Here is a 24,398-nt window from a genome sequence, read left to right as displayed (position 1 = left end):
GGGCGGCCGTGAGAGCGGCCGAAAATAGGGCATGTCCCATTTTTTGACGGCCGGGTTTTCCGGCCCGTCAAAAAAATCGGTTGTGGGAATAGCCCCATTAGGGGTCTATTGTTCCTACTGCGGCCGTGTGATGGCCGTTTTATTAAAGGCCGTCACACGGCCGGGAAACCCTGTCGTGTGAATAAGGTCTAACCCCCACCAATTTCTGAGGGAACAGATAGCATTTTCTCATGTGTATGGGAACCTCCCACGAAGGCAGATGCGGGAAAGAGAGGGATGGGGCAAGTTTGATTTCAACATATCTGATCATTGAAATAAACATGTGCGGTCAGCATGTTTATTGTTGTGTCGGAAGAAATAGCTATCGGCTTAACGAGCCGACGGTTACTTCATGTGCATGGCCAGCATTAGGTTCAAAAGTAGCTCAATAGTCATTTAATAAGCCACAAACTACTAAATGAGCATAACTAAATTAGAGTCTGTTTTATATAATGGTTATCCACAAAATCAATAAATTAAATCAGATGAGCCATTTCGGTTTTTTTCTTTAGAATTGGAAAATCAAATTAAATTACAATTTGATATCATTGACTTGAGTCATAAACCCCTGTAGTTTTTGTCATGATGCCATCTTCCAAAGATAGTACAGTGGTAGAATTCTTCTGGTCCTTGCATATGATCCTTTGGACGAGCTTGAACTGAGATGCCAGATGTATTTAAAGAGGCTCTGTCACCAGATTTTCAAACCCCTATCTCCTATTGCAGCAGATCGGCGCTGCAATGTAGATTACAGTAACGTTTTGTTTTTTTCAAAAACAAGCATTTTTGGCCAAGTTATGACCATTTTTATATTTATGCAAATGACCCTTTCTTATGTACAACTGGGCGTGTTTAAAGTTATGTCCAACTGTGTGTGTATTGTGTGTGTACATCTGGGCGTTTTTACTTGTTTTACTAGCTGGGCGTTGTGAATAGAAGTGTATGATGCTGACGAATCAGCATCATCCACTTCTCTTCGTTACCACTCAGCTTCTGGCAGTTCACAGACACACAGCGTGTCCTCGCTCATCCGACGCGATGAAGTTCCTGTGGGAGGAAGTGAGTGACGTCACAGCGTGATCTCGCGTGGACACGCTGTGTGTCTGTGCACTGCCAGAAGCTGGGTGGTAACGAAGAGAAGTGGATGATGCTGATTCGTCAGCATCATACACTTCTATTCACAACGCCCAGCTAGTAAAAGAAAAGTAAAAGAAAAGAAAAGAGCCTCTTTAAGGATTTTATTGTAAGGAAATGTCTTCAACAGTAAAGTCTTCATCTAAGTATTTTTTGTGGTACTCATTAAGAAAAAGTGCAGAGAAGCTTTTTAGTGTTTTGTCAGAGACAAGGCTGATGAGTGGCTGTATAAATTGTATACATTATTATAGAAAGAAAAGGATTCCCCCGCTTCAGAAATGCCGTCACCCTGGATCACAGTTCTGTATGTGGACTCTGTGACGGATACTATAGGAGGCTCTTTAGATTGAAACGTGTGACTTGTGCTCTATGGGTGCTTCGTGGCCACTGGGAGTTGCTTGGCAGTATAAACAATGAGGACAACAAAGAAAAAAAAGCCAACATAGAGAAATAATTCTCTTACTTTTAACACAAAATTAAAAATGTTTTATGCTGGTCATCCATAATGTTTGTTTAACTCTTTAATAATAAACCTGTTCAGTGGCAGCATCCATGTAAACTAGTTTCAGTGAGCAAGCTTCGTTTGCAGTAAAGAGCAAATAGTGACATTTAAGATATAATAAATCTAAAACACGTACAGTAATTCATAAAAACATTTAATTAAACATGGTTTGCGAAAAGCATACATTTTTGTGATTAAATCTGCAGCAAAACCACCATACTTAAAATATATGTTACACAGTGCAAGTTACATATAGACATTCAATACATAAGAGAGGGAAATCTGTTTTAGTTTTTTTCACATTTATCACACTGCAAAAGTTCATATAATATATACCATACTGCACAAATTTATGCTCAAAGAAGAATTCCACTCCAAACAAAAAGTCTACATTTTGTCTGCCGAGGTACTGTACGAAAAAATAAAAAGCCTCCATCTTGGTAACCCCCATTTTTGTACTCAATAACATCGCCTTGCAATTCCTTTATTTAGGGCATTTTATGTTTTGGATAAATTAGGCATCGCTTTTGCTTAATGGGGGCAGTGCCCCCTGTCTACATGTACAGCTCAAGGAAGCATCTAGTTTGTCTAAAACTGTTATGTTCTTCAGGATTTATCAGAAAGCTTTTGCATGCCGCTGATTTTCTAAATTTTCTATTACGTTAAAACCAAAACAATCCGACCATACTATTCATACTATCTGACCTTTTTGGTGGGACTTGAAATGCACACCTAATCATCAATGGTCAAGAGGTTTTGTGCTAGACCTTTTTGCTGATTCAGACACATGCATGCAACTAGCATTTTTGAAAGGCCAACCAGTATTGGAGAGAAAATAACAGATTTTGAAGGAGACCACTTTTTGAGAGCATCACATCAATATACATTATTATATAAAAGTGAATGGAACCAACTAGTAAATTTCATGTTTTGAGTGGTGTTATTCTTTCAGTGAATATAACATTACAAATAAATTACTTCAGCTTGATACAATCAACTTCTTCTGTAATAGGAACGGCACTAGTCTTGATATCGATGTCAGCACTACATTTACTTCCGTTATAAGTTGATCTCCATTTCAGAAGCATGATCTTTTTGAAATACTTCACAGTATTGTTTTTGACAGTCACAAAGCACATGGTATTTATCATGCTGTTACTCATGGCAATGCATTCCACAATGTAGAAAGCTGAAAGAAAATGCTTCTCTTTTACAAAAACTGTTGGGAAAAAATCACGAACAATGGTAAATCCATAAAAAGGAGCCCAGCATAGAACATAAGCGGTAAGGATGCACATCAGCACCAAAACTGTTTTTCTTCGACATCTCAGGCGTTTACGGATTTGCTCTGTCTGGAACCCAGGAACTGTTTTAAACCAAAGTTCTCTGGAGATCCTGGCATAGCATAAAGTCATTGTCAAAACTGGGCCGACAAACTCAATGGCAAAAATAAAAAGAAAATAGGATTTATAATAGATCCGTTGGTCAACTGGCCAAATCTGACCGCAAAATATCTTTTCCTGATTTTCCACAATAAAGAGTACAGTTTCTGTAGCAAAGTATGCTGAAGGGATGGCTATGAGTAATGAGATAATCCAGACCAAGGCAATCAGAAAAGAGGCAGTTTGATAATTCATCCGAGGTTTCAGAGGATGTACAATGGCCAAGTATCTGCAAGAAAAAAAGTTTAAAACATTTTAGGCCAAATCAAAAGGAAAACATGATAAACATATCAGAACAGTGTTCTTTCCTTCCAGCAAAGGGAATGTTAAATCAGATCTCCAGTGCAAAGATCCTGCAAACAGCAATTTTGATCTGAACTTCCTTGGTCCTTTGTTGGGGGGATGTAGAGGATTGTACTTTAAGGGATTATCTGATGTAGACAGCAGCTTCTTAAAGAGGCTCTGTCACCAGATTTTGCAACCCCTATCTCTTATTGCAGCAGATCGGCGCTGCAATGTAGATAAGAGTAACGTTTTTTTAAAAAAAAAAACGAGAATTTTTGGCCAAGTTATGACCATTTTTATATTTATGTAAATGAGGCTTTCTAAAGTACAACTGGGCGTGTTTACAGTAAAAGTACAACTGGGTGTGTATTGTGTATGTACATCTGGGCGTTTTTACTTCTTTTACTATCTGGGCGTTGTGTATAGAAGTATCATCCACTTCTCTACACAACGCCCAGCTTCTGGCAGTGCAGACACACAGCGTGTTCTCGAGAGATCACGCTGTGACGTCACTCACTTCCTGCCCCAGGTCCTGCATCATGTTGGACCAGCGAGGACACATCGGCACCAGAGGCTACATTTGATTCTGCAGCAGCATCGGCGTTTGCAGGTAAGTCGATGTAGCTACTTACCTGCAAACGCTGATGCTGCTGCAGAATCAACTGTAGCCTCTGGTGCCGATGTGTCCTCGCTGGGCGTTGTGAAGAGAAGTGGATGATACTTCTATACACAACGCCCAGATAGTAAAAGAAGTAAAAACGCCCAGATGTAACGAACACAATACACGCCCAGTTGTACTTTTACTTTAAACACGCCCAGTTGTACTTTAGAAAGCCTCATTTACATAAATATAAAAATGGTCATAACTTGGCCAAAAATCCTCGTTTTAAAAAAAAAAAAATGTTTCTCTTATCTCCATTGCAGCGCCGATCTGCTGCAATAGGAGATAGGGGTTGCAAAATCTGGTGACAGAGCCTCTTTAAATAGAATCTACTGATTGCAGCAGGTCCGATTTCTCTAACCCCCAACAATCCGCTGTTATGCCCACTGCAAGGGAAATGTAACATTACATGCCAAACATTAAAATGCCCCATGATCTTCTTCTGTCATCAGACCCTATATATTGTATTATACTTTAGTGATCTAAATGCATAAAATTAAGACTTAGTCCTCACAATTAAAAATATTTTAGTTAATATACTGTACATGGTATTACAAATTCGTTTTGTACGTGGCATACGGGGGCATGCGGGGGCATGTTTTTTATGCAAAAATGTTGATACAAATGGCAAATTTTATTTTAACCTCTGATCAGGTAAAAAATTCAAACACAATGATCATGTACAGAACATTATAAACCAGCTGTAAAATGTAGAATTTTAGCCATTTTTTTCTGTATTCCGAGTCTGATCAGTATCATTATCAATCACTATTAGTATCAAAAACAGCCCAAAAATCTGCCAATCAAAGTAAAAGTATGTCCTTATTATACTATGACTCAACAATGAAAGAAGATCTGAAGCAGTCCACAGTCCATCTAAAGAAAAGGAGGTTTTAAATAGAATAATCTGTTTGAATTATCTTAATTGATCAAAAGTACAATCATTTAGTAAATTACATTCAATAGTGCTTGTAATTCCATATTGCTATTCATTAAGCATAAAAGCTCTGTTCATTGTATTGCTTAACATACTAAAAAATGCTTCCATTTACTTTCCGGGGCTCAATTACCCTGCGCACTATTATGACAAAATGAATGAATAAGTAAGAGGTTTAGTAACTGCATGGAAAAAGAGTGCTAAGAAATTACATAAAAGTAAGAACATGACGATAGAAAATCCTGTACAACCTCTAATATTATACAGAGTTTTTTTTCTGTTGTATTCTATATCATGGCATGTTCCATCAGATGCCGTTTTATGAGGGTATCCATCCTCTTAGAAGCATCGCCTCTAGGAGAAAATAGCTTTATAATATGGCGCCATACGGAGTACGGAGTTGAAGTGACCCCATAAGCCTCTGTTCAGGCGCCGTGAGTATGCATGATACTTTAGAATTGTTTGGCGGCTATAAAGTTCATATCCTAATGGATATGATTAGAGAGGACTCTTAGGTGTCCTATTATGTAAGTTCTCTTGTGTATCCTACAAATAACAATAAATGTATACGGCTTGTTTGCAGATTGGGTGGTCATTGTCAACTTTGCAGGATCCACCTGATCAAGACTGGACTCATAAACCATTTCTGGATATTCTTTCTAAAATCTTAGCTTCACACCTCAGATTGCAACAAGATTAACATAGGATTTTCAAAAGGACTTTCTAATATCAAACACAGCCCATGAACTCTGGTGACACCGTTTCTGGAAAAAAGCAGACCTTCATTTTCTAATTTAACAAACCCTTCAAGTAGATTTTTATTTTTTACGACAAAAAAACTCGATGCAAAATAAATGTTATCCTGATTTAACTGGATAAACAGAGAATTATTGTGAGAATTATTTTGTGGGACAAAACATGAATTTCACATAAAAATCCTCCTTTGTTGTTTCAAATTTACAGATGTATAAAATGATAAATGTGTCTGGGCTGACATCTTTAAATATAGCATTGAAGTGCTCGGTTCTGTCATCGAGCGCCTCAGTGTGATGCTCCATTACAGACATCTGCCTGTCACATATTGTCAGCAGGTGGAACTTTTTGATATGGCACTTGAAAGGGAAGTGATAACAATACAATGACAGATGACGGTTACATTTTCCAAAGACCTCAACCTGAATGCAACTGAATGCAACTTGCTATTTTCTTAACTGTTATATAATCTGCCTTGGCAAAAAACATGTAGACACCCTTTCTAATTAGTATTTTCAGTCATTTCACCCACCTATTGTTAACAGGTGCACAAAATTGAACATACAGCCATGCAATGTATTATTCTGAAGGCTTTCTAACTAATATTATCATTGTATGCAAATATTCCAACAAGTCAGCATGAATGCTAACTGTGGGCTAGAACTTTTTGCCCAACATCAGTGCTGACCTCAGGGCCGCACCATCCAAGAGACGAGGTGAGCATCCCACCTCAGATGGAGGCCAGCTGCTTCTCTGAGGGGGCGGTGGCTTAGCAGAAACCAACCACCACCACCCCCTCCTGCACTATAATTATATCTGCATCTATAGGACGTATATACAATTAAATGGATCACCAGCACTGGCATTAGTTCCTTGCCCTGCCTTTCAACGAAGCAAGTGGCACGATGACATCATCACGCTGATTCCATCATACAGCTCCAGCAGACTTGGTCAGACAAGACCAGGCCTGCATTGCTAGAGGACGGCGCAGTAACGGGTTCAGGTGAGTATTTATATATATATTTTTTTAGTTAACAGTGTGAGTGGCATTCATCTACAGAGGGCTCTATCTACAGGGGACTCTATATACAGGGGACTTTGTGGGGCAGTATCTATAAGGGGCTGCATGTGGGGCACTATCTACAGGGGGCTGTATGGGGGGCACTTTGTACAGGTGGCTCTATGGGGGACACTATCTACAGGGGCTCTATTTGGGGCACTGTCTACAGGGGGCTCTATGAGGGGCACTGGCTACAGGGGGCTCTGTGAGGGGCACTATCTGCAAGTGGCCCTATGAGTGGCACTATATACACGGGACTCTATGAGGGGCACTGTCAACAGGGGGCTGTATGAAAGGCAATATCTACAGGGGGCTCTATTTGGGGCACTATCTACATGAGGTTCTTTGAGGGGCACTATCTACAGGGGACTCTATGAGGAGCACTATCTACAGGGGGCACTATGCACAGGGGGCACTATCTACAGGGGGCACGGTGTGTGTGGGACATAGTATATGATGCTATTATAATCAGGGACACCGTGTATGGTGCTGTTATAATTAGAGGTGCAGTGTATGGTGCTATTATATTTAGCGGCGTAGTGTATGGCACCATGTAAATTTTATCTTCGTTTATAGGTGCGGAAATGTTTGAAAAATTAGAAACTGGAGACATCTGAGTGGCACACTGCAGAAATGGGCTGTGGCCGGGGGAAGTCATCATAGAGGTCTAGACTGGATGGAGAAGAAAATAGAAAAAGAACGACTAGAATCTGAGAAGATGTCACCTGTGAGTCACTCAATGTAAATGTTTCTTCTGCCTCTAATCAGTATTGTAGTCACTGTATGATCTGCAGCGAGATTATGGATGGTATGATTATTTTTTGGGGAAACGGTAACTCCCAGCATATCTTTACCATTTTTCAGGCAATGCTGGGAGCTGTAGTTTTACGCCATACAAACATATACGGCAGGGGTTACACTGAATTTTCAAATAAGCTGTATTTGTGCTGGCACTGTATTTATGTACTGAGCTTTGTTCTGGTGCTGTATATTTGTACTCAGCTTTGTTCTTGTGTTGTACATATGTACTGCGCTTGGTTCAGGTGCTGTATTTATTTACTTAGCTTGATTCTGGGGAAGTATATATGCATTGAGCTTTGTTCTGGTACTGTATATATGTACTGATCTTGGTTCTGGTGCTGTATATATGAACTGAGCTTTGTTCTGGTACTGTATTTATGTACATAGCTTGGTTGTGGTACTGTATATATGTCAGAGCTTTGTTTTGGTGCTGTAATTATGAACTGAGCTTTGTTCTGGTACTGTATTTATTTACTTAGCTTGATTCTGGAGAAGTATATATGCATTGAGCTTTGTTCTGGTACTGTATATATGTACTGATCTTGGTTCTGGTGCTGTATATATGAACTGAGCTTTGTTCTGGTACTGTATTTATGTACATAGCTTGGTTGTGGTGCTGTATATACGTCAGAGCTTTGTTCTGGTGCTGTAATTATGAACTGAGCTTTGTTCTGGTACTGTATTTATTTACTTAGCTTGATTCTGGAGAAGTATATATGCATTGAGCTTGGTTCTGGTACTGTATATATGTACTGATCTTGTTCTGGTGCTGTATATATGAACTGAGCTTTGTTCTGGTACTGTATTTATGTACATAGCTTGGTTATGGTACTGTATATATGTCAGAGCTTTGCTCTGGTGCTGTAATTATATAGGATATATTTATAATAAAAAAATTGCAGGGCAGATGGAATTGTTGCAATTCATTGCCTATTTAATGGGAACCTGTCATGTGGTTTTAACCCATTGAACCGCCACCATGTGGTAATACAAGACCTGACAATATTTCCAAACATTCTCCTGTATGTTTTTTTCAGATGCAACAAAATCTATAAAATTAACTTTAAAAACGGCACACGCTATATGCTAATTATTCTATAAAGGGTCATGGGGGGGGGGGGGGTGCCGTTATCCTAAAAGGTCACACAGTCAAATCCCACCTTTCCATGTTTGATTGATATCTTCCTGGCTGGCCTACATCGCTACCAAACTCCTCCAACTTTCTCGGGTGCACCATTGCATTGTACTCCATGGGCCCGCATTGTGCAGCGAGGTGTACTGTGAATGGCTCCATCGCCGGACCAAGCATGCCAGGGGAGTACAGGGCAATGGTGCATCCGCAAAATTTGGAGGCGCCTCAGACAGCAGAAGAGTTAGAATCACCCATGGCTCATTAATGTCTTGCTGGCTGAATAGATACTAACCTCTAGAGCCTGATCCAAAATCTAGTAGAAAGCCTTTGCATGAGTAATTGGTATAGACAGAAATGGGCATGGTTGAAAATGCGACACCGTGCTCCAAAAATGTGCCAAAATTTTGGGGCAAATAACTGGGACAACTAATAGGTGGGGGAATATATTAAGATTGGCATTTCAAATGCCAGCCTTTACCTAATTTACATTGGTAAAAAATTTGCCAAATATATTCAGAGGAGCACACCTCTTAATATATTTGGCGCATATTTGGCTGTCCGTGCAACAGAAAGGCAAATCTATGCCTGCCATGAGCAGGTGTAGATTTGCGCCATAACTTCTGCCAATTATGATAAATCTGTAGCATTGGTTGAGGTCCCGCCTCCTTTGGCTAAATCCCACCTTCATTTCTCTGCACTTTTGGAAAGTAAAAAGTCGCAAATTTTAACACAACTATGGCATGTTTGATATTTTAAGCTTTTTTAAGGCACAAAATTGGTCTAAACATTTTGATATTCCCCCACTGTCAAGCATGTCAAATTTATGATACAGCATGCACCATTTTGATTAATTTGGCACATTTTTCTGACTGACTGGTCTAAGTTTACGCTGTCTAAAAATTAGACAGTATTAGTAACTCTGCCCAAATTAGTCTGAAAGAATATTGGGATAGCTGTTTGCTATGTGATTTTATTGTAATGAAGTTTTACAAGCTGTTAGTAGCAGGGATAACATGATCCATCCCTCCCTGCACTCCTCCATATACAGATTACAAAAAACATAAATTTAACAGCTACTATAAGTGACAAATACATAAAAGAATGCAAGAAGACCACAGATCATGTCCTCCTAACATCTTCTTACCCAATGTGAGAAACCTAAGTCCAAGACATTATCAATATGGCGCAAATATATATGTTTGCATCCCCATTAAGTTTCCAATGCTAAACACAATGCTCACAGCTGGCTTACATTTCTTGATGAGGGCTAACAACTCTGAATACTTAAAGACTGTATCTGCGCTTTACATTAGAGGTTTAGACTGTATAGTTGACAGAAGTATAAGTAATCAATTACCATGGTGACTGAGGTGATCAACGTGTATAATTATAATGTAAAGATTTTTTTCCTTAAAGAGGCTCTGTCACCAGATTCTCAAATCCCTATCTCCTATTGCATGTGATCGGCGCTGCAATGTAGATAACAGTAACGTGTTTTTTTTAAAAAAACGTTCATTTTTGGCCAAGTTATGAGCAATTTTATATATATATGCAAATGAGCTTTGAAATGGACAACTGGGCGTGTTTTTTTTCGTATGTCCAACTGGGCGTGTATTGTGTTTGTAACTGGGCGTGTTTACTTGTTTTACTAACTGGGCGTTGTGAATAGAAGTGTATGATGCTGACGAATCAGTGACCAATCAGCATCATGCACTCCTCTCCATTCATTTACACAGCACATAGTGTTCTTACTAGAACGATGTGCAGCCACGTACACAAGTGTCCTGATAATGAATACACATGACCTCCAGCCTGGACGTCATGTGTATTCAGAATCCTGACACTTCTGAATCTTTTCTGTGAGATTCCAGCAAGCCACGCGTAATCTCGTGAGATTACGAGGTAAACGAGATTTTGTTTCCCTTGCTTTAAATCTCACAGAAAAGAGTCAGAAGTGTCAGGATTCTGAATACACATGACGTCCAAGCTGGAGGTCATGTGTATTCATTATCAGGACACTTGTGTACGTGGCTGCACATCGTTCTAGTAAGAACACTATGTGCTGTGTAAATGAATGGAAAGGAGTGTATGATGCTGATTGGTCACTGATTCGTCAGCATCATACACTTCTATTCACAACGCCCAGTTAGTAAAACCAGTAAACACGCCCAGTTAAAAACACAATACACACCCAGTTGGACATACGAAAAAAAAACACGCCCAGTTGTCCATTTAAAACCTCATTTGCATATATATAAAATAGCTCATAACTTGGCCAAAAAAGAACGTTTATAAAAAAACTAAAAACGATACTGTTATCTACATTGCAGCGCCGATCACATGCAATAGGAGATAGGGATTTGAGAATCTGGTGACAGAGCCTCTTTAAGTCCGATTTATTGGAATAAGTCGGAATGAATTGCTCTATACTTCAGGACTTTATATGTGCAATAAAGCTGCGGTCCTGGATGCATAGTTGGGCACAGGAGCATAAAGGAAAATTTTACTTTTCCCAACCAATTTTTCTAAAATAAGGTTTACGTTTTCACATTCCTTTTTTAAAAGTGTAATAATTGCTGATTACAAGTACCAATAATGGGCTTCTGACAACATTGTAGTCAACGGGGGAGGGTAAGCCACAGGAATTTTAAAATTTTGTAGCTATGTAAACAGTTTATTCAGGTCTGAAAAGTAACATATTTAATAGTGCATGTACATAAGTACATTGCTATAAAAAAAAATTATATTTCTATTTTGTAAAGAATTTACCTTTAAATTGGAGATCAACATCATTTTTAGTAGTCAATATAACTATGATCATCAATTAAAATTATTACTGTACAGATGACCTTCAAAACACATACCCAATGACCAACTCATTATACCCCAATAGTCACTTAAAATTAGGGGCCAAGCGCTGAAAACAAACAGCACCGCACCCTAACTTTACAGTAGGCAGTAATGCATGCTGCTTGGAAGTGTTCTACTGCCATCCGCCAAACCCATATTCGATCATAAGACGGCCAGATGGTGAAAAATGATTCATCACTCCAGAGAACATCTTTCCAGTGTTCCAGAGTCCAGTGGCGTCGTGCTTTACACAACTACAGAAGGCGCCTGGCATTGTGCATGGTGTAGCCGCTCACCCATGGAAACCCATTTCATTAAGCTCCCAACACACAATTCACTTGTTACTTCCAGAGGCAATTTGAAACTCTGTAGTTAATAATTCAACAAAGGACATGTTTTAGCATTCGATGGCTCCCAATTTGCGGGGGCCTACTGCTTCGTGCCCAAGCTGTTATTTCCAGACACTTCCACTTTATAATAATAGCACGGAAAGTTGTCCGAGGAAGATCTAGCAGATCAGAGATTTCACAAACTGACTTATGGCAAAGGTGGCATCCTATGACAGTGCTATATTTAAACTTACTAAGCTCTCTCTTCACTACAACCCATACGGTCACAAATGTTTGTCTATGGAGATTGCATGTCTGTGTGCTTGATTTTATTTACCTGTGTGCTATGGGTGTGGCTGAAACACCTGAACACAATAATTAGGAGAGGCATCCACATACTTTTGGCCATATAGTGTACAAACCAGTCGTAGACAAGATGAGTCCTCTGGAGTATGAGTAGATCTTTATTAGTGGCTCTATACTTATAGAGGGGGTAACATGCAGGGGAACCTGATACTTTGATGTCCTTGTGCCTTAATTCGGCATATGGAAAAATAATTATATTAATGAGATGACCCCTTTAATTAAAAGCCTAATGCAGTCATATAAATTCTGTGGTACAGCATTGCACACATGAAAAAATATTTTGCAGCAATTGACAATTTTGATGGGTAAAGTTAGGAAATTTTAGTAAAGGTGGGCAAGACTTACCTGTCAACAGCTATTGCCAGTAGAGCATTCGTGGAGACATAGAGCGAAACAGTCCTTAGGTAATTGACGGATGCACACAAGATGTGACCATGCTCCCAAGAAAGCTGCTTTACAACATAATAGTCCATTTCAAAAGGGCAGCAAACTATGGCCACAATGAAATCAGAAATGGCCAGATTGGCTATCAGCAGGTTGGTTAAATTTCTGAGTTTCTTATATCTTGCCAGTGCCGCAATAAATATGAAGTTCCCAATGCCACAAATCAGCATAATGCAGACCAGAGCCACCCCAATGACTATTTTTGCAGCATAAAAAGTCCTGGTTTTGGTTACATCGTCATCATCTAATTCATAGTCACTGTAATTGTAGTCTGGTAAGGAGGTTACGTTTTTGTTGTAGTCCATAGATAGTGACATCATAAGAGTAATAGTAAATGAAGAATTGGTTGAAGACGACACACAAGTAGTCAGTTCTGTTTAGAAAAAAGAAAACTTAGGAATAGTCTTGCAATTCCCGATCATATCTTTAGTGAATGCCATATGAGATACCAGACAGATGAGTTCTGATCCAAAGTTGATCTGTAACCAATGAATAAAGTGATCAGTTAATTGTATTCATTACCCATTATCACAATTTTAAAGGAAAGTTATGTAATATATAGTTATATATCAAATTAAATCAAAATATAAGTTACAGATGTAGCAGAGCTAAGTTTTCACTCCTAGTGATACTGTAATGTCTGGCCTGCGTGCATAAAATTTGCAAGTAAAGAAACATTAGCTTAATAGAGATTTATGGTTTTATGTAATGATCATAATCATTGTATAATGAAAAGTTATTCAACTTTTTAATGTACTTTCTGATTTGATAGATTTTCAATATATGTGCTTGCTGCCAGTAAATACTAACATTTTTGTTTACATCCAGTGGTTGAAAGCCCTTTATGATCATAAGCAACTGACATGCTGTATAGCTTGTTGAAGATGTTTTCCAGGATTAGAAAAACGGTTCTGTTTTATTTCCAGAAACAGCGCCACTCTTATTCATGGACTGTATATGGTATTGCAGTTCGGCCCCATACATGTGACTACAATACCTGACACAGTACATTAACAAGAGTGGCGCTGTGTCTGGAAATAAAGGAGACCCTTTTACTTATGCCAGACAACACTTTTAAAGTAAATTTCTGCCTTGGAAGACCATTTTTTTTTTTTTAAATCGAAAAAGGTTCAAAATTCTGTGCTCATTAATTTCTTAATATATCTTTATTGCGGTAGGAGTTTTGTTTTTCTGATACAGAGCTACAAAATCCCCTGCATATACAGTACATAAAATTAAAATATAACTTGCAGGCTACCTGCAGCCACCACTAAAGGGAGCTTAGGTGCTGACTGCAAACTGATCTTCATTGAACTGAATGATAAGAGAGTGTGCACTGAACTCCCATGCTCCCTCTAGTGGTGATTGCAGGTAGCCAGCATGTTATCTCCTTATCTACAGTTCACTTCACACAGTTTTTTCAGGATGCCGTATGGTCGGCCATTAAATATATTAGTCTAACAATCAGTGGGGGTCACAATCGTCAGACCCTCACTGTTGAGACATCAATGTCATGCAATTTACCAGTACACATTTTATTCTTTTGGCAATATTTCTTCACAATTTTTTTTACTAGGGCTTTAAAAAAAAATAAAAAATAAATAAAATTAGTTTTAAAGCTCTCAAGTTACATGTGACCATTTCTATAAGTAATAAAAGTAAATGCAGAAGGGACTCTAAAAACTATAAAAAAAAAAAAGAAGAGGCCTCCTCTCTTATGTACCGACTGTGGAATGCTGTAAGATTTCAGACTCATTGGCCCACATTTATCATGGCGTTTATGCCAGGTTTTGGCGTAAACAGTAACAAAAAAAGTCCCAAATTGCAACAATAAAATTGCGGTAAAATATTAAAGTTTTTTTCTTGTTTTTCTCTAAATGATACAATCTTGCGCCATCTAGTAAAAAAATATATACTTTTTTTTAACATAGGAGTCTATGGGCGATGGATTGCCAGCTGATGGCATATGTCGGAGGTATATTTTCTTTTTACATGTTTGTTTAAGAATCGGTTCACACCTTCATTAGTTCTTTTCCGTCAGGCTTCAGTTGCTTTTTGGCGGTCAGAATAACGTAGCATGCAGCATTATTGTATCCAGCAAAAAAAACTGATCCCTGATGGAAACATGACCTATCCATTATGAATTAATAGAGAAAGAACAGATGTGTTATAATCCGGATCTGGATCCATCATGACACATCTGTAGAAAACCTAAAACCGGTACAAATTTTGTCACAAATCTAGGCGTAGATTGTTTTCCTGCCTCAGACGACGCAAAATATAGTAGGAGACATGCACCTTTCGGGTGCAAATCACGCTATCTGCTTTACTAAGATTGGCGTAAAATATGCTAGTCTTAGTAAATGTGGGCGATTGGCATTGCTTTAAAGCCGTTTATATTCTCTACAAGACGGGATGATTTGCTAAGGCTCAAAGTTTCTTGATAAGAGATTAGGGCTAGCGCTACACGGCAGATTTTCTAATTGAATAACTCAGTCTAAGGGCGGGTTCACACATAGCGGAATTTCACTTAAATTCCGCTGCGGACACTCCGCAGCGTTAATCCGCAGCGGAGCCGTTTCTCCATTGACTTTCACTTTAATTTAGCAGTGTTCGTTTACACGATGCGTACAATTCCGCTGCGGAGCATAGGCTGCGGAGCGGAATTTGGTGTCCGCAGCATGCTCTGTCTGTTGCGGAGCAGTGGCGGACTGGTTGCGGACTCATGGCGGAATTTCTCCATTGACTTCAATGGAGAGTCAAAATTCCGCAATGAAGTCCGCAGATCTTATGTGTGCTGCGGAGCGTATTGTTTTTACTACCATGACATTTCTTCATTCTGGCTGGACCTATGTATTTCTAGGTCTACAGCCAGACTGAGGAAGTCAATGGGGCTCCCGTAATGACGGGAGCGTTGCTAGGAGACGTCTGTAAATAGTCACTGTCCAGGGTGCTGAAAGAGTTACGCGATCGGCAGTAACTGTTTCTGCACCCGGGACAGTGACTACCGATCTCAATATACATGTATCTGTAAAAAAAAATATAAGTTCATACTTACCGAGAACTCCCTGCGTCTGTCTCCAGTCCGGCCTCCCAGGATGACGTTTCAGTGTAAGTGACGGCTGCAGCCAATCACAGGCCAAGCACAGGCTGCAGCGGTCACATGGACTGGAGCGTCATCCAGGGAGGTCGGGCCGGATGCCGAAAGAGGGACGCGTCACCAAGACAACGGGCGGTAAGTATGAATTTCTTTGACTTTCACTAGGGAAAGTGCTATCCCTTCTCTCTATCCTGCACTGAATAGGGAGAAGAGAAGCACTTTTCCTGCAGTCCGCAGCGGCCAGTCCGCATCAATTTTCTGCACATTTTGTGCAGATCCGCTGCAGAATCTGCAACGCAGATTCTGTGCGGCATTGATGCGGACAGTTGCGGAGGAATTCCGCCATGTGTGGTCATGCCCTAAGTCAGAATTAAATGAACAAGGAATATGAACATCATAGTCCAAATCTCTCAAATGTGGGAGAAGAAAGTGAAGTAAACGTTGGGATTACAATAATGTCCCAGACCGTTCTCCACCACTTTAAAATGTGCTTTGGATTTAGACAGAAACTCTCATTGTGTAAACAACAATAATCATAATGACTAACACTATGACTGTAACATGGGTAGAACTGGAGCTGCAGCAGCTTCTATGCGGCCCAGAGGTTGAATACGCACAACATTGTTCCTTTTTGTGGGGTAATAAGTTAGGCCCTGTTCGCACCAGCATTTGACATTTCGTTGTTCTTCTCCATTAGAGGAGGAGAACAAGGGTAAAAGGAGAAGCGCCTATTCTGTTGCACTACGGATACCACCGACAGATCCTAATTGACTTTAAAGTGTTTCTTGACGTTTGGCAAACTTCTAACATGTCATAGAGACATGTCAGAAGTTTGGATTAGTGGGGGTCCGAGCACGGAGACCCCCACCAATCGCTAGAACGAAGCTGCTGCAGCGCTCGTGTGAGCGCTCAGCCGCTTCGCGTCTGTTTGGCTTTTTCCGGAAAGCCGATGTATCGGAGTACGAGCTCATATACTTTCTATTGAGTCCGTACACAGATACATTTATTTCCGGAAATAGCCGAACAGACACTCGGACCCCCACCAATCCAAACTTCTGACATGTCTCTCTGAGTTTGTCAAACGTTTAGCTACACTTTAATGGGTTTTGTCTGCTTTCCGCCGGGGTGTCCGTGGTTTTACCGGAATTAATAGTTCTACATGCGACACTATTGTTTTCAGTATTCTTGGCCAGATCTGTGACGGGGCTCCTAACGGAACCTACAACGCAGATGTGAATGAGGCCTTAGTGGCTTTCCGCTATTTAACTCTGTTATGCGGATTCTCTGATATATGGCACTAATATTCATTCCTAGAATTATTGCTTTCAGACAGCGAGATCATTACGTATTTTCTGTAGTTGAACATAACACTGAAGATAAGCCTACTGCATCATTTAACAATTAATAAAGAGATGCGCAAACAATGCTGCCCTATGACAAAATCACATCTGCCACACGTATAGATAAAAGGCTAATGGTTATGATGGATAGATATGATTAGATAGACAGAATGATAGATAAATGGATATCAGATGCTAAACATCAAAAGATAGATATAAGATGGTATCACACAAATATGAAATACAGAAATAGAGGTGAGACAGATAGATGGATGGATGGATGGATGGATAGATGGATAGATAGATATGAGATAGATAGATAGATAGATAGATAGATAGATAGATAGATAGATAGATAGATATGAGATAGATAGATAGATAGATAGATAGATAGATAGATAGATAGATAGATAGATAGATAGATAGATAGATAGATAGATAGGAGATAGATAGATAGATAGATAGATAGATAGATAGATAGATAGATAGATAGATAGATAGATAGATAGATAGATAGATAGATAGATAGATAGATAGATAGATAGATAGATAGAAGATAGATAGATAGATAGATAAAACTCGGGAGGTGTATGCAAGATTTCCAGATATAAGTAATGGAGGATTTTTACAGATATATCTCTACCTGCGCAGGAACTGTATATAATGTGTAGATTATAATTATAACAAGGCTTCAGATTACATTGAGCAAATGATAAGCGCAATGTCCTATGTAATGTTCTTGGCAACATAATAGAATTTGAGCTAAGGATTCTAGTACTTAGTAAACCTCAAATAGCTCTTCCCGCAGGCGATGTATTTCATTGTAGGAACAGGACAGGCACAGTGACAAGCTGTTCAAATGTCACAATATTGAGTAGTGTTTATAACCAATGTAAGGTATAGTCCTATTATAACATGTGCTACTGTACACTTATCTTGTTAAGTAGCAGATAGATAAATGTTTTATGTTTATAATACAATCTTTAAATAGTATCTAGAAGTATCTAGGTCTGAACAAAATACTTTTTTACTTAAATAAGATACATTACCAGGTATTTCCTCCTACACTTACAGTGACAGCACTAAAAAAATATGATGGGAGAAATGCAGGACCAAATTGTATGTATAATTTACTATATTTTAGCTACGCGGGCCTCCAGAAAGTCTCATGTGCTCTTAACTACTGATCCTATTTTATATACAGGTATAGCAAAGCAGAGTTTGTCATTTAATACAATGTGTAGTAGTTGTATGATGTATCGTCTGTTATCCCTAGGACTATAGGTAGCCTTACTGCATCTTTCTCCTATCTGTTCATCTATCTACCTACCTATCTATCTATCTACCTACCTACCTATCTATCTATCTATCTATCTATCTATCTATCTATCTATCTATCTATCTATCTATCTATCTATCTATCTATCTATCTATCTATCTATCTATCTATCTATCTATCTATCTATCTATCTCTATCTATCATCTATCTAGTATCATGTTGTCCTTTTAATATCAAGAAAAATAACTGCAACTTTTCAAACAATCTAATTTGACAAATACCTTTAAGAAATTACATTTCAAATATATATTTTCTAGACATGCTTTTTTATATCAATTAATTATAAATTATTATTTGGTAGCAGGACACATGGCCGTTTTTGAAACGCGAACATAAAAGCAAGGTTTTTATAGATGAAGCTAAAACAAAGTTAGAGGCTTAGAAGTGGAGAACAATCTTGAAGCTGTAGATAAATGATTGAAGTGAAGTCCTTACCTGTCCTTGATAATAGCTGTGAGAAACGCTTTATTGCCATCGATGAAAAAAAATAAAAATCAAATTCTGTGAGTCAAAAAATAACATTGTTTTCTCTTCTCTTGCTTAGCTCCTTCCCTTGTCAGTGACACAATGTGTGCTTCTAAATTCTGCTTCTATGTATTGAGAAAACTCCAAGGACCTCCCTATATGAAGTCTAATGGCCAGCTGGCTGTAGTACTGGAGATGGTGCTGCCACCTGGTGTTTTCTTTTCAGAATACGGCTTCGAAGAGATGCATTTCACTTAGAAATAAATCTGTCACACACAGCTATAAACAGGGCTTAGAAATCAATACACAGAGGGAGAGCTTCTTCTTTAAGCTATGCTGTAGTATATACTGCCTAGGGATACATTATCATCATTATTAACTGCGACTGTAATTGTAATGCAAGCTATATTTAATTCCTGGAGGCTCTAATTGTGATACATTGTGTAATGGACTAAGACAAGATTTCAACAGATGATCCTGAACATATCTCTATGCTGCATACTGAGCGTTTGATGTATAAGTCATACAGCTAATGAAACAATAGCGGTATAGTCTTCCAGGCAGATTTCTATTGTTTCCACTTATGTACAACAACCTGCCTGCTGTGTGGACATTTAATGCAATATTGTACTGAATGATTATTTATGGTCTTAGCCACTTTCAACAAAAAGTGAAAATCTGTATGTAAAATGGAAACATCAAATTAAGTGTTTGTTGAAGAATCATATGCAATCTGCCTGAGGCTAGCGCTACATGAATGTAAGGTATCGAATCTCGCAGTGCTAGGGGCATAGCTATAAGGGGTGCAGTGGTAGCCGTCGCACCCAGGTCAAAGCCGCATAAGAAGAGACCAGTACTATAAATGATATATAGTAGGTGGGGGCCCTGTTATAGAGTTTGCATTGCGGCCCAGGAGCTTTAAGTTACACCTCTGCCCAGCACGCAAGTTTCAGATCATTTGTGTCCCCCGTATTCCAGCCATGCTGAACTATCTCAACATGTTTAAGGGCAATGTCATGACGTTTCCACCTCAGCGGCTGCATCTACAATCTGCTGTATTTTTTCCAATTTAAGTTAAAACAGTAACGGAAAAGTATCACCAGGGCTTTTTATCTATTAGAACTATATATAGTTACATCTACATCTGTTTATATAGTTACATAGTTTGATTGACAAAATACACAAGTTCAACCTTTCCCAGATTAATTACACATCATTCATTGCTACAGTTTGTAAAGCCCTCGATTCCATTTTTCATTAGATAAGTATATAGCCCTTTTTTGTTGTTGTATCGCAGTTCGGGCATGACCACACATGGCGGAATTCCTCCGCAACTGTCCGCATCAATGCCGCACAGAATCTGCGTTGCAGATTCTGCAGCGGATCTGCACAAAATGTGCAGAAAATTGATGCGGACTGGCCGCTGCGGACTGCAGGAAAAGTGCTTCTCTTCTCCCTATTCAGTGCAGGATAGAGAGAAGGGACAGCACTTTCCCTAGTGAAAGTCAAAGAAATTCATACTTACCGCCCGTTGTCTTGGTGACGCGTCCCTCTTTCGGCATCCAGCCCGACCTCCCTGGATGACGCTCCAGTCCATGTGACCGCTGCAGCCTGTGCTTGGCCTGTGATTGGCTGCAGCCGTCACTTACACTGAAACGTCATCCTGGGAGGCCGGACTGGAGACAGACGCAGGGAGTTCTCGGTAAGTATGAACTTATATTTTTTTTTACAGATACATGTATATTGAGATCGGTAGTCACTGTCCCGGGTGCAGAAACAGTTACTGCCGATCGCGTAACTCTTTCAGCACCCTGGACAGTGACTATTTACAGACGTCTCCTAGCAACGCTCCCGTCATTACGGGAGCCCCATTGACTTCCTCAGTCTGGCTGTAGACCTAGAAATACATAGGTCCAGCCAGAATGAAGAAATGTCATGGTAGTAAAAACAATACGCTCCGCAGCACACATAAGATCTGCGGACTTCATTGCGGAATTTTGACTCTCCATTGAAGTCAATGGAGAAATTCCGCCATGAGTCCGCAACCAGTCCGCCACTGCTCCGCAACAGACAGAGCATGCTGCGGACACCAAATTCCGCTCCGCAGCCTATGCTCCGCAGCGGAATTGTACGCATCGTGTAAACGAACACTGCTAAATTAAAGTGAAAGTCAATGGAGAAACGGCTCCGCTGCGGATTAACGCTGCGGAGTGTCCGCAGCGGAATTTAAGTGAAATTCCGCTATGTGTGAACCCGCCCTTCTAGCAGCGTCCCTGTCATGTGAATAAGACTTTACTCTCAAAAGAAAAAGGTTTGTGACATTCCTAGAAAAAGACTGTATCACTGAAAGATGAAGCACATTAGTAACAATGTTTGGAGATTGTCTTATATTCTGAGCTGAGGAGGAAGAATTGCGCAGTAATACAGTTATCACATGACCTCTCCATTTTTATGACCATCTGTAGAGAGTGAAAACCAAGCAAAACATGATGAACATATCAAGAACATATTTTCTGCGGATGAAGGATAGGATAACTCAAATATTTTAGTGAGATTGACTAGCTCTGCTTTCACTGAGATTTACTACATGCTGTTCCATATTGTCAGCTGCTCCTTAGCGCCGCCTCGTCTTAACTACAATATGATGAGAAATCGTCAGGTTGTCGTGTGTTGCTAAGGAGCATATAAAAGAATTTGGCAAATCTCTATGAAAGTAAAGCTACTGTTAGGCTGGATTCACACGAGCGTGTGCTTTTTGCGCACGCAAAAAACGCGCCATTTTGCCTGCACAAAAGGCACTTAACAGCTTTGTGTGTCAGCCCGTATGATGCGCGGCTGCGTGATTTTCTCGCAGCCGCCATCATTATGACACTCCGTTTGGATGTTTGAAAACAGAAAAGCACGTGGTGCTTTTCTGTTTTCATTCATCCTTTTCACAGCTGTTGCGTGAATCACGCAGTTCGCACGGAAGTGCTTCCGTGTGGCATGCGTGATGCACGAAAAATCGTCAAAGAACGGACATGTCGTGACTTTTACGCAGCGGACTAACGCTGCGTAAAAATCACACACATGTCTGCACGGCCCCATAGACTAATATGCACGGACATATATCCCATTCGTCTGAATAAGCCCTTACTTTTTTGTGCACGCATACAATACTTTGTAATTTAAAAATAGTAAATATAAAGAGTGCACTATTTACATTTTACACTGAAAAGTTTGGTCTCTAAAGGGCCTATTACATGGCCCGATATGGGCCGTGGAAACGAGTACCATTTAATGAGACAGCTTGTTAATCATCACTCATTGGTTATGTATGGGGACGAGCTGTATGGGAACAAGCAATCGTTCTATGATCGTCCGTCCCTAAACATTTCCATCATGTCGGCAGCACATTTTCCACTTTACACAGTGCTCGATAATTTATTTATTTTTGGGGTGGAATCACCAACTTGGAAACAGTCCTAGAAGAAATCAAAGAGTCAGACAAGGCAATTGGGGCACTTGTGAATCGCTGAAAAATGTATTCGGAATGAATTGAATTGGGGTAATTTACCCATTACTAATCATGATGTATTAGACAACCCTGTTCACACAGTGGAATTATGTGTACACTGGTAACCTGAGATCCCCCTAGCAGCTCCCAGTGTCTCAGCTCTATTGATGTCAGCACAATCTCCTAAAAAAAAAAGTCTTCCTTAGGGCCTGTTTATGTCACCGTTGCCCTTGCGTTGAGGGGTTCCGTCAGAGGTTTCCATCGGGTTAACTCCTCAACGGAAAGGCAAACTGAAACCTAAGCTTCCGTTTCCCTCACCATTGACTGCGCTATTGTTTCCGTCAAAAAATGACGGAACCATGTCACAACGGTGACAAACGGAAACCTTTAGCAATGTTTCCGTCACCATTGATATCATTTGGCCACCTCTATCATGGACACCAACAACACGTGGAGACCACCCTTTAAAAATAATGCATTTGGTCCTGAAATTTTATGATGGAAAAACAGTTTTAATAAGGTATTCACAGCAATGATTCAGGGGCTGTGGTCCTCATTATGGCAAAAGGCAGTGTTCTGAAGTTTAGGACCCCTTGATCTTTGCTGTATGGCATGCAAATAACCAATCTCTTACATACAGAGCAGCAGAATAGATGAATGATTAGAACATGGATTAATCAGATATCAATAATTAAACAGACTCGGAAACTAGCTCTTGGGTGAAACCAGTCCCATTACAACTTTTATCTTGACTATAAGGGACAAAAACGTCCAAAACCGCCTCCCATTGATTTCAATTGGAAACAAAGGCTTTTTTTTTCCATGGCTGCTTTTAGCCGCTCGCAGGAAAAAAAAGCAACATGTTCTTCTTGCCGCGGTACCGCCTCTGACCTCCCATTGAAATCAATGGGAGACAGAGGAAGCGTTTTTCGCTGCATTTTTTGCCCACCCCGCTCAATGGCCACAGGTGAAAAATTGCGGCAAGAATGTGCAGGCAGGTCAAAATTTGAATTTTGAGGCAGATTTTTTATGTTTGCAAGTTCCTCCATGTGAACAGGGCCTAAGAATAGATTATGTGAGCAACTTTCCTCTATGAGAACAAAGAAGACACTGTTGCTTAATAAACACATTTTAATAGTAGTATATTGCATACTTCATAGACATACAGCTATCATATTACCCAGCATTGATTCCCTTCTGATTCAGAAGATACTGACACTTATGGCTTCCATCATGTAACACATTTATAAATTAATTGACGCACGCTGTAAAATAACAAAGACGTACCTGCTGCCACTTCACCTGCTAATTAAACATTTCTAGCTATGACACTAATTCTTCTTAAATAGTTTGGGAAAGCTCCTGTACTTCAGATGTGTTTCCCGGCTTCACTCCCACAGTGCGCAGATCGTCAAGAATATTCTGCCTGTAAATGGAATGGAATTATATAGAAGGTGCAGAATTTCTATCTCTCTAAAAACCTCTTATCTGATCAACTACAATCTGGATTCTGGACAAATCTTGTAATAGAACTTGCCCTCTATAAAATGAATTAATAACTGCTAAACGTAAAGGCTATTTCTCCATTCTTGACTTATCCGCTGCCTATGACACTGTTAATCACTATCTACTCCTTTAGATTCTCTCCTCGCTAGGCATACCAGGTCTGTCTCTCTCTTAGACCACCTTCTATCACTCACACGGGACTTTAGTTTCTCCCACTCCCATTAGGGCATGTTCACACGTGGCGGATTTCCTCCGCAACTGTCCGCATCAATGCCGCACCTAATCCGGGTTGCGGATTACGGCTGCGGATCTGCCCAAAATGTGCAGAAAATTGATGCGGACTAGCTGCTGCGGACTGCGGGAAAAGTGCTTCCCTTCTCCCTATCAGTGCAGGATAGAGAGAAGGGACAGCACTTT

General features: G+C 39.8%; 1 protein-coding gene across 1 annotated transcript; it reads right to left on the bottom strand.

Annotated features, from left to right (window-relative positions):
* Window positions 1-1,864: 1,864 nt before the first annotated feature.
* On the bottom strand, window positions 1,865-19,092 carry PROKR1 (prokineticin receptor 1). Its single transcript, XM_075864538.1, has 3 exons — window positions 18,950-19,092; window positions 12,637-13,214; window positions 1,865-3,346 (listed from the first exon to the last, which is right to left on the bottom strand). The coding sequence occupies exons 2-3, from the start codon at window positions 13,053-13,055 to the stop codon at window positions 2,650-2,652; spliced, it is 1,116 nt and encodes a 371-aa protein (XP_075720653.1). The 5' UTR covers window positions 13,056-13,214; window positions 18,950-19,092; the 3' UTR covers window positions 1,865-2,649.
* Window positions 19,093-24,398: the final 5,306 nt, after the last annotated feature.

Source organism: Rhinoderma darwinii, chromosome 4, assembly GCF_050947455.1.
Source record: "Rhinoderma darwinii isolate aRhiDar2 chromosome 4, aRhiDar2.hap1, whole genome shotgun sequence".
NCBI classification, from domain to species: Eukaryota; Metazoa; Chordata; class Amphibia; order Anura; family Rhinodermatidae; genus Rhinoderma; species Rhinoderma darwinii.
The sequence above is the reverse complement of the archived record's forward strand: the minus strand, read 5'-3'. Positions and strand labels throughout refer to the sequence as shown.